The sequence below is a fragment of the Schistocerca cancellata genome, chromosome 4 (genome assembly GCF_023864275.1).
Source record: "Schistocerca cancellata isolate TAMUIC-IGC-003103 chromosome 4, iqSchCanc2.1, whole genome shotgun sequence".
In the NCBI taxonomy this organism is placed as follows: domain Eukaryota; kingdom Metazoa; phylum Arthropoda; class Insecta; order Orthoptera; family Acrididae; genus Schistocerca; species Schistocerca cancellata.
The window spans coordinates 638,376,252-638,388,589 of record NC_064629.1 but is presented as its reverse complement, the minus strand read 5'-3'; the positions used below and the strand labels follow the sequence as shown (position 1 = coordinate 638,388,589).

The 12,338-nt window shown below is 40.7% G+C and overlaps 1 protein-coding gene across 1 annotated transcript in view; it reads right to left on the bottom strand.

Annotated features, from left to right (window-relative positions):
- LOC126183426 (KN motif and ankyrin repeat domain-containing protein 3-like) overlaps nucleotides 1-12,338 on the bottom strand; it is a 429,549-nt gene that overhangs the window by 189,997 nt on the left and 227,214 nt on the right. The window contains exon 4 of the mRNA XM_049925400.1: nucleotides 8,888-9,011. Coding sequence (XP_049781357.1) covers nucleotides 8,888-9,011 — 124 coding nt within the window. The remainder of the gene's footprint in view (nucleotides 1-8,887; nucleotides 9,012-12,338) is intronic.

Genomic DNA, 12,338 nt, shown 5'->3' with positions numbered 1-12,338 from the left:
GGTAAGCATTAGGCTATACTTGGTTCCTTTACGAAGGTAAAGAGAAAGTTACTCGCCCTGTTTCAAAAAAGACGTTGAGAGCTTTTCGTGTATTTTTACACGTTGCGCAGCAACGTAGTTGAAGTCTCAATTAGATCTTCACAGTAGTTTTGCTCATTACAATTTTTAAACAAATCATATTGAATATGTTTAAATAGATAAGCTTTAAAATCGCGCTGTCATAAAATTCTTTGTTTTGGACGAAAGTTGGTGACGGTTTATAAGGAATATTCTCCCAGGTTTTAAGAAACATATGACAGAAGACAAATGTGGCCGTACTTCTCTCTCTCTCTCTCTCTCTCTCTCTCTCTCTCTCTCTCTCTCTCTCTCTCTCTCTCATGATGATGATGATGATGATGATGATGTAGGTGAAGGACTTCCAAAACTACGACTACAGCCGAAACCATCGACAAATTGCACAATGTGAGACTGAACGTTCGGTGAGTAAGCGTTTGCAAAACAATTGACGCTAAAGGCATACCAGAAAAATGACTACGGTAATATTTACAGGGCATAACCTTGTGCAAGTAGGTGGTGTAGTTTGCAGGAAGGCGGCCAAACACAAGTGCAAAAACAAACGTTTTATCGATGTCTCGGACATTTCAAGAGAAATTCAACTGGTTTTGTGGGCCCATCGTTGCACTGAAGAAATGAAGCACCAACTGGAGGGGACCCAGTGGGCTTGCACTAAGAAATCGAAGTCGATTTAATATGTTGGAATGGGTGTGGCCACTTTTTACTGAGGTGTGAAATAATTTATTTCTATTAATTACGTCAAAACAGAGGAAACGATAACTATATAACATTACTCAAGTCTTCTAGAACAAATGGATGAGAAAAAAGTGAGCAGAGAGCTCGACTTCAAACGAAAGAAATCATCCTTCGCCACAGCAATGCACATGCCCACAAAAGACATTCGACTATTGGAAATCTAGAGGACAAATTATTAAATTATTCATTCTGTCCACCATACTTGATACTTTCCGATTTTCGACGTCCTCAATCTGAATAAATTTGTTATTGAAAAAAAAGAGATTATGACACCAGTAGATGGATACATTGATAAATTTCGAGAATACAAGCAGATGGATGGAATCTACTCATTGCAAAAACCGTAAACAAAGGATGTTGAACTCAGAGAGAACTGTACGATATTGCAGTGTCTGTGTTATTCCGAATTATGATACAGGAACAGGCACTGTGGCGACTACAGCCGTTATGAAATACATGAAATGTACTCACAGTTGGGAATATGGACACCCATCAGCTGTATGTGGAATGACGACAGTGCAAATTTGTGCTGGACTGGGAATTGAAACCAGGATTTCCCACTTATCGCTGGCAGTCGCCTAACCGTTTGGCTACCCGAGCACGACTTACGGCCAGACCCAAACTTCCATATGTCATCAGCCATGTGTCTACAACCTGTACTGGTACATCCATTTCAGGGGAGACATTACACCTGAAAGTCACTTGAAGGAACCATGTATCGTAATTCGGGATAACACAGGTACTGCAATATCATACTTATCTGCTGACACCGGGCAAGTGACTTTCAAGTATGTCTCCCCTGTACGGGAATATACGTAATGGATGTACAGGAACAGGTTTTAGGCACATGGTTGGCAACATATGGATGTTTGCGTCTGGCTGTGAGCCGTGCTCGTGTAGCCAATTCGCAACGCTCGTGATAAGCGGGAAATCCGGGGCGAGTCCCGGTCCGGCACAAATTTTGATTATTCAAATGGTTCAAATGGCTCTGAGCACTATGGGACTTAACCTCTAAGGTCATCGGTCCCCTATAACATAGAACTACTTAAACCTAACTAACCTAAGGACAGCACACACATCCATGCCCGAGGCAGGATTGGAACCTGCGACCGTAGCTGTCGCGGTTCCAGACTGTAGCGCCTAGAATCGCTCGGTCGGCTTCTGATTGTCGTCATTGCATTATACAGGTGGTGGTTGTCCATATTTGCAACTGGGAATTTCATGTATAAAAGAGAATAGTCGAAAAAGAGAAAAAATACAAAAAAAGACTTTCAGTGCTAGAACTAGAACTTTAAAGCTTATCCTTGAATTAGATTTATGACATATGCACAAGACAAACTAGAAGGTACTGTTGGAGAGCTGGACTCCCAGTCTGGAGGACTGGGTTTCTATTTCCGTCCGGCCATCCCGATAAATGTTTTCCGTAGTACCCATAAATACACTGCCTGACAAAAAAAGTAAAGCACGCAGAAGATCGGATGTCACTGTAACTTTGTACACATACACACACCATCAGCGGATACGAAAATGCTGTGTTGTTTGTGTGTAGTGTTGTTACCAGGGCTCGTACGTTGTATAACTGGCGCGAATAGTGTCGGGTATTGAGTGATCTCTGTGAAGCACAGGGAGATGCCGCGGACTCAAATGAGACAGCTTTATCAGTATCTGACAGCGTTTAAAAGATGTGTCATTGTGAGTCTCCATTTGGCCGGCTGGTTGAATCGTACAACATCCATATATGTGGGGCATTCGGGTGTGACGGTGGTCCGACTGCATGAGAACGCAAAGGCAGGCATACACGCCAACAAGATTCTGGTCGACCACATATGACTGAGAAGAAAAGTAAATCGTCGTATTGTGCACCATGCACATCGAAATCACTTCACGTCTGCGCCTGCCATCCTAGAACAAATAATAGACTGAAACTTCCTGGAAGATTAAAAATGTGTCCTGGATCGAGACACGAACTCGGGACCTTTGCCATTCGCGGGCAAGTGCTCTACCGTCCTTCTTTTCCTAATCTCATTATTGTTCGTTGAATTTGTTCGGGGCGGACGTCCGATGACAATCGTTTAGGTTCTACGTTGATCCATTTACTCAGTTTTTTGTTACAGAGGGTAGCTAACCCTCTGACCGAACACGCTGAGCTACCGTGCCGGCACCGTCTGAGCTACCCAAGCACGACTCACGCCCCGTCCTCACAGTTTTACTTCTGTCAGTACCTTGTTTCCTATCTTCCAAACTTCACAAAAGCTCTCCTGCTGGCTTCTGTGAAGTTTGGAAGGTAGGAGACGAGGCACTGGCAGAAGTAAAGCTGCGACGACGGGGCGTGAGTCGTACTTGGGTAGCTCAGACGGTAGAGCACTTGACCGCGAATGGCAAACGTCCCGAATTCGAGTCTCGCTCCGGCACACAGTTCTAATCTGCCAGGAAGTTTCATATCAGCGCACACTCCGCTGCAGTGTGAAAATCTCATTCTGGAAGTAGTAGACTCCCTGCAACATTCTGTGTCGTCCCGAGCCATTGATTGCAGACTAGCAGCAGCCGGACTAGGGAATTACCGTCCTATGTATAGGTTTCCCTCAACACCACAACAGTGGCGTCGTGGTCGGGAAGCATGGGATGCTGATGAATAGCGTAGCGCTGTGCTCAGCGATAAACAACGGTTCTCCACTACCCCTGATAATCATCGTCGCCGAGTTTGGTGGCGACCTAGGAAGAATTCTCATTTTTCCAATGTTTTAGAAAGGCACAGAGGTGTTACTACTAGCGATATGATGTGGGAGCCGACGGGAATGGTTCAAACGGTTCTGAGCACTATGCGACTTAACTTCTGAGGTCATCAGTCGCCTAGAACTTAGAACTAATTAAACCTAACTAACCTAAGGACATCACACACATCCATGCCCGAGGCAGGATTCGAACCTGCGACCGTAGCGGTCACGCGGTTCCAGACTGAAGCGTCTAAACCGCACGGCCACACCGGCCGGCCGACGGGAATGACTTCAGGTCACGGTTAGTAGTGAGTAACGGAATTCTGATGGCACAGCGGTATGTCACGGACGCCCTGCGTCCTCGTGTGTTGTGTCTCATGTGACAAAATCGTGGTGCGATTTTCCAACAGGACAATGTCCGTCCACACATGGCACGTGTCTCTAAGAACTGCCTGCTTGATCTTGAGTTACTACCGTAGCCAGCAAGATCCTCATATCTCTACCCCCGATAGACCATTCTGAGACCAGCTCAGATGTCAACTCCTGCCCTGTGGCAGTATCTAGGATATCGAGAATATTACAACTGTTGTGGACCATCTTGTCTCAGAAGAGGATGCAGCGGCTTTATGACACCCTTCCCAACCAATCGGCGCACGCATCCAGGCCAGAGGGTGTGCAACCTCATACTGCAACGTTCTTTGTAAATTTGACTCGATGTTGTAATCACTGAAACATCACATACCATCTCAACCGGTGAAGTTTCATTTCATTTCGTCCCCCCTTCCTTTTATGATCGGGTAGTGTAGCTGCTGGGACGATTCCTTTGAAAGCGGCACGGTCTGTTTGCTTCGCCATTCTTGCACTACCCGAGCTTGTGTTTCTCTCAAATTAGTTTATACGACATTAAATACTAATCCTTCTTCGTCTTGAGAAAATCTAGTATTAATAGACTGTACAACCTCTGAATGTTTCAGCGTTAAAAGCTGTACGAAAATAAGCATGGACAAGATAATGCAACAAGAATAAAACTGACGATCCAATAGAAAAAGAAAGCTGCATAGCCCACAACACTAGCCTACGATGGTTCTGTTTTGTAAATTTTGATGAGTGATTGCTATGTATCTTGATGCGCTGAACCGTAAGATGATCTTTGTTCCGTTCCATCGTATTAGAATTTTTTGCTAATCGAAATTTGCCACATGAAAAATATGTCAAAAAATATTACAAATATGAGACTAAATGACGGAGTGAAATAGGTTTGTTTCATATAAAACGAATTTTTTGCGGCTTATAATAGACAACGATATAACAGAATACAGGAGACAAGAAACTCAGTTTTAGTCTCTCTGTCTGTTGCCGTCTTTTTGAACCAGCCATTCCCTGCTTCAGGCTTTTCTGTGCATGTGCTCTTCTAGGATCATCTCGGTGCAACACCCAGCAGTAGACAGCCATCATTGTAGTACTCAATCATCCTTGGTAACACTTCTCCGTTTCTTTGTGTGCTGATGAAATCTCTCACCAAACTCTTCACTAAAAGCACCCATATTCTCAGGAAATTAGTCCAAATGTGAATGTAGGAAATTAACCTTCAAACTCAAGGAACAGCCTAAATTTTGGTATTTGTGCAGCATAGCCTCAGAGATAGACTTGAAATTTGGATCCTTTTTGTTGCCCAGAAACTTGGTTACTACGTCTATAAAGGTGCCCCAGGTTTATATTTCAGCATCTTCCATTTCTTTTTCAAAATTTTCATCTTTGCAAAATTTCTCAAGTCCGGACCCTTAAAGCACCTTCTTTTAGTTTTTCGGTCGATAAGGCTGTAAATTTGTTACAAATATCCTGGAGACATTTACCATCTTTTGGTAAAGCTTTCACAAATTGCTTCATCAAGCCTAATTTAATATGTAGAGGTGGAGGGAGATTCGATGAGAGGTTTTTGGAGCACTTTTTTTAGTCCATGTTCCAGTGAAGCTCTTTGTGGTCCGTATTTCTGTTTCCAATTATTTTTCCCGTCTCTGCTATCCAACTCACATAAAAAACAAGGAAACTTTTTATACCCGCCTTGCTGTCCATGGATCATCCGTATTACTTTCAGGTCACCACACATTACCCACTTAACCGATCGTCGTACTTAATTTTCTGGAGAATAAATTGTAAATTGACGTACCGTTCTTTTAAGCGTACAGAATGCCCTAGGTGTATTCACGCATATCTGTTTCCATTTTGAATCAAGACAACTGGCTTCGTTTCGACGAATCGATCAATAGTCTCCAATCAGTACTTTCGTCCGGAATGTTGAATGTCTTAAACAGTCCACATACCTCATTGCAGAATACGAAGTCTCCTTCTTCCGAAAAGTGGGGAATAAAATCTTTTTCCCTGTACCAGAACCAGGAAAACGAAGAGCCAGTTGCGAGCAAATTCTTATCTTTAAGCCTTGAACGAAACAATTCTAAATCCTCTTTGGTCAGATGTAAGTCGCGAATCAGATAGTTCAAATGGTTCAAATGGCTCTGAGCACTATGGGACTCAACTGCTGTGGTCATAAGTCCCCTAGAACTTAGAACTACTTAAACCTAACTAACCTAAGGACAGCACACAACACCCAGCCGTCACGAGGCAGAGAAAATCCCTGACCCCGCCGGGAATCGAACCCGGGAACCCGGGCGTGGGAAGCGAGAACGCTACCGCACGACCACGAGATGCGGGCAGATATTCAGTTCAGTTTGTGTAAAAGGTTGTGGTGCAGATTTGCCAGGCCCGTACTCCTCTTTATTATCTTCGGTTTCTTCACTTGATTTCATTCTACTTCAGGTAAGTGTTCTGGTTGCATAGCCAGTGGTACATTTGGACCGTTAGGGGCAGGACATAAACCCATGGCAGATTTAGCTAGACGATGTTCGTTTTATTTTTTATATTGAAATCTTGAATACCGGTTGAACAAAAATAACAATAATCAGTTGCCCACCATTTGACCACCGTCTCAGTCGTTCAACACACGTATACCAAACAGTGTGGGGTACCCAAGTTTTGTCTTCATCTCCTACTTTCACACCGAAATATGCGAGATACACTTGCCGCACGAACGATGTTACATATCTTTTCTGCCTTGACACCATTAGCTCACCCAAATGTAATAACAGGAATATGCACACTTGTTACAGCCTCTTGACGCTATTTCGAATACTGTATGTTTGCTTTTTAGCGTATATCCGCCGATACAAACACTTTTGATCACAGACGGTATGTGCGAACGGATGCGCCAACACTGACAGCTGGGATGTACAACACGTTTAATGACGAAAGTGCTGTCCTGTGCCAGTTCATGATGTCAAAGGTATATTTTCATCAGAAACCGACAGATGGCAGCATTATTATGTATTTAAATTTGTCAGTACGTCTTATATTTGTGATTTTTTTCCATATGTATAACACATTTTGACAAACGGTGATTTGCAAAAAATTCTGATGCGATTGAAAAAATTAAGATCATTTTTGGGATGCAACGCACAAACATACATAGGAAACAATCATCAAAAATTGAAAACATGACACAAACGAAAAAATGCAGGCCTGTATAATCAATAAACATGTGATGAAATTATTACGTTAATGGAATCTTCTGTAAGTATTTGGTAGAAAAATGTAGATGTGTGTATGAATGATAAATACAATGTATGTCCTCTTTAGGGAACGGTTGACTGTCGTCGTCGAAGTCGTTATCGTGCTGGAAGAGACACTACAGTCAAAAGGCATGATGCGAAAACACTCAGACCGAAAGCTATGTCTGATTAAAAAAAAACAAGATCTGTTAGAAAATGTTACACGTAAACAATGAATAACTGTAAAACGCATTAACTCCCGATCACGTACTGAGTGAAGGCCATAACTGCCGGACGTAGCCTCATGTCGTTCACTTTGGAAACAAATGACGATAGCTGCACTTGACTGAAGCGTATGAGATCTGTAAACAGCTCTCATATCATTTTAAACGATCAACAGCAGCTTAGTACATTCTCCTTTTTCAAGTTCAAAATGGTTCAAATGGCTCTGAGCACTATGGGACTTAACATCTGAGGTCATCAGTCCCCTAGAACTTAGAACTGCTTAAACCTAACCAACCTAGGGACATCACACACATCGATGCCCGAGGCAGGATTCGAACCTGCGACCGTAGCAGCAGCGAGGAACCGCTCGGCCACTCCGGCCGGCCTTCAACGAAGTCCCACTCCTCCGTACTTCCCACACGGTCCTACTGATCTATTGCGTTTTGCAGGTATTTTAGTTTGATTTTAATTATATTTTGAACTCTTAAAGATTTGATATTTTACCTCATTTCCTGTACAGTTATTTATGATTCTTTATATGTATGTCGATGAACATGCAATAAGATTTTTAACGTGTGACAGTAAGAATTCAGGTAAGTGTAAGTTTTGATTTAGTTGTACACTTTTAAACTAAATGCAATGTGGTTCAGATGTACATCAGAGGTATATTGATCTCAAGGACTATCACGTATTCACCTTTCGTCATTTGTTTGCCACGTGGATGACGTGAGATTACTTCCGGTAGCTAAGACCATCACTCAGTATATGTTCAGCAGTTGACTCACTTTAAATTTATTCGCTACTTATGTTTAACATTTTCCGATATTTCTTAGATCTAATACCAAAGATGGCTTTCGCTCAGAGAGTTGGTGGAACACGCCTTTCGATTGCAAAGTGTTTTCTAAAGTATTTAACCAGCATGATAACGACTTTGACGACGACAGCTATTTCTTCACGAGCACTTGCAAGTCGAATGTCGCTTGGCAAAACAAATAGTTACTATATGTTGTACTGTTATACACACAAACATTTTTGTTACCAAATAGTGCAATAAATGCTATTATCATAATTATTTCATCATTTCTCTCCAGATTATGTCACTCATTCATTGCGTAATTTGAATTGTTTCTGCAATGTCTCTCTTCAGATCTGTTCAGTACGTGTTCGCCCCCCTTAGCTGACTGTTCAGTGCATCTGACTGCCATGCAGCGGGTCCGGGTTCGATTCCCGGCTGGATCGTACATCTTCTCTGCTCGGGGACTGGGTGTTGTGTTGTCCTCATCATCATTTCTTCATCATCATCGACAAGCAACTGAAAAGACTTGCAACTCGGTGGACGATCTTCCCCAGATGGGGCACTCGGCCATCAGTGCCATACGATATCATACGAAGTACGTAGTATTAGCGTTTTCTGCTATATTACATTTACTCTGTCAAAGATGATTTACAATGGAGTCTACAATGGTACAACGTGTCGTTGAAGACGGTAATAAAATGGAGCAAACGAAGGGATCGCAAAGAGCGTGTGTAAATTACCTGTGACGTGGTGGCTGTTGCTGGTCTTCTGCAGTGCGTCCTCGAACAGGTCGACGGCATGCTGCAGGTCGCCGGTTACAACGCTCTGCTGCTTGCTCGCCGCCGCGTCGTCGCTGTTGGCTGCCTGCGAACAGCATACAACACACCGGCTGACAAACACAATTCTCGCTGCGCACACTAGCCACGCCAAACTGCAACTAGCAAGTCCGGTACAACGGAACTCTGATTTGGACGTTTCTGGCATATCCAAAGATAAAGTATTTAAAAATAGTGTTCGAGTACACGATCTCAATAGTTAACATTTAGGGTTTGCTGTACGCGATGGCTCAATTGAGTAACTGTGCAGCTAGATGACGTTTCTACGTACGTGGCATACGCCGTAACTAGATCTCGTCGTTCCATTCACTCATTAGTTTTTCTTTTATTCTGGCTGCCTTCATTTCATTTTCGTGGGAGTCATAATTATGTCTTTTTCTTTTTGTTCACTTAAGTTTTCTCCGTCTCTCCTAGTGATTCTCAACATAAATCTTTCCATTTCTTGCTAAGCGTTAGTTTTTACATTCAAACTCCTTGTCTCACTACGATACGTCAAAACTGATACTGATTGTAAACTTTCATTTTCAGACCCATCAAAAGATTCGTTTGGAAAAACCCCTTTTATTTTACCAAAAGCACTTGATATCATGTTTACGCTTCTGCTTAATTCTTGTGCTGTCCATCCAGTGGATGTCTTCAGCTGCCCTATATACAAAAGTTTATCAACTGGTCGTATGTTTTCATTGTTTCTTTGTCTCATTTTCTCTTTCATATATTGATTCAGTTACTTTATAATTGATTTTTTACGCCTACTCTCAAACATTTTTCATTAAGTTCTGTCATTCCTCGCGGAAATTTATGTACGCGAATGGCAAACAACACAAACTCAACTGCTAAACCATGCTGGTTCACGTATGCTCTGTTATCATAAATACCATTCTTTCTTCGCAGTTTAAGGATCTGAAAAACTTTTTATAGAACTGTTGACAATAGTTTTATTATGTAAACTCTCCTTGGTTCAAATGGCACCGAGCACTATTGGACTTAACTTCTGAGGTCATCAGTCCCCTAGAACTTAGAACTACTTAAACGTAACTAACCTAAGGACATCACACACATCCATGCCCGAGGCACGATTCGAACCTGCGACCGTAGAGGTCGCACGGTTCCAGAAAACTCTCCTTGTCAGCCTCCTGTTTCAGTTCTGAATTTCTCATTATCTTCATGATGTCTACTGGACACTTTAGCATTAGAGTATGTACTTTTCAGAATACTGACGGGCTTAATCAGTACTTGTTTCTCTATGACCACTATTAAGTATTTTGTTGAAACTGAGTCAGAAGATTTCTAAAAATCTATTACTCCCCCACAGTCATAAATCATACGCACGTATATAAGTTGGATGAGCTGCACAAAATCGAACCCCGCAGGACGCCATTCGTCAGTCTTTACCCGAACACAAATTTTTTTCTCCTTCCAGCATTAGTATGTTGTTCAGTGCCATTGTTTGCATTCTTTATGTTAAGTTTGACTCAAAGCAGTTGTTCGTAATACCATCAATTCCGTGAAATTTAAACTTTTATTAGAAAGAATTGTGGGGTGCATAATCTAACGATATGGACAAATAACAAGAAGTAACAGATGGAGATATTTTCTTTTTTAAGTTTTGTAACACCTTTCGAATAAACGTAAAAATGGTATCCTCAATGGAGAAACGCTATTGGAACCCAAACTTTAATGCAGAACTACAATAATTACTTCTACTTAAATGTAACGGGCATCCTGAGTACATTAGTTTTTCGAATAATTTTAGAAAAAGAAATTAGTAAAGTCATTAATTGAAACTTATTTAGAATTTTACTGTCATTTGTCTTACAAAGAGATGTGTAAGTGGCATATTCTCTGGAAAAATATAGTTAAAGACATGACTAATAAGCTAGACCAACCCTGTAGAATTGTGTTCAATACCACATTTTGAGAATTTTTATAATTCTGTTGATTTTTGTAAAGTGCGTTGGTGGCTACTTCTAGTTGCTTAATTTTTACAGATTGATATTTTCAATGTTTTGCTTCTTATTCCGAATTACTTGAGTCCACTTCTACTGCAAAATTTTAAAAATCTTGTAATTTGTGAAATATCGATCGAAGTGGCCGTTTTGTTTAACTGAAATGCTATTTTGTGCATTTCACTGTATTCTACATTTATTAAACTCTGTTATTAGTATAAATAATTTCTATCATTTTATAGTAATTTTGCAGAAGGATAATAACAAAATATCTTTAGTCGTTCTGGAAATTATATAAATTTCACTTTTCTGTTTACAAAACATTTTAATGTCTTAAGTTATGCATGGATATTATGCTTTTGAATCTAATTTCTGAACTTTTTAGGAAAGCTACTTTCAGTACATAAGTGTATTATTAAACATATTAAATTTCACATTAGCATCGTTTTCCTGATTTACTTCATTCCAGCCTATTTCATTTTAACTTATTCTTAAAATTCCACACACTGAAATCATTAATAATACTTACAGTATTGCATAGCTATGTCTAAGACATGTATGGTGCCACAGTGAGGATTTTTAATAGTTATCTATCATGGGCACATAGTGCGCTAACAAAGGTATCAACATCAATGTTTTCAGCTTAAACACTATTTATGGAAAAGTTACCATCTGCAATTTTCTTTTCTTAATCTATAAAAGGTGAAAATTTTACTACTGAAATCAGATTGCAACAGCCGAATAACGCTTCTGGACCTTTTATGTGTCATAATATTTTAAGAAGTACTGAAAACTCCAAAAAATGTTAACTCTTTCATCACGCCTATATGGTAGCTCAAAAATAAATCTAGGTTTCTCACAACCAGCTGAGAATTTCCCGTTGAGGATCTGTACACCGTTACACATATAATAAATGCATATCCAAACAACAATATCCCAATTATTGCAATTTATTAGCTGTTTCGTTTGTCACGGCAGCCATCTACAGATAATATTATTTCCATGATAGTATATTAACACATTATTGCGAGTTAAAAAACATAAGATGTCAAAAGTGAGTTCAGTATCGTGAGTATAGAGTGCCTTTTGGTATGACCATAACAACTGCAACCAGTCAGATGTATTTTCTGATTGTTGGTGTAAAAATCATAACCAGTTTCGACTGTATAACCACTAGTCTTCAGATGACTGAAATATGTGCTTTCACAGAGATTTACTCTACAGTTCGTGATACTAGCTTTCCCAGTTCCCAGTGCCCTTGTTTGGTATGATCGTACAGACAGGAGACGAAGATATGAGTATTGTCACCTTGAGTCCACGCACAAGACTTCACAGACACAATGAGACGTCATTGCGTACCTATGTTGGATTGAATCTCTCTGCGCTACTGTCCACGTTTCTATTCTATA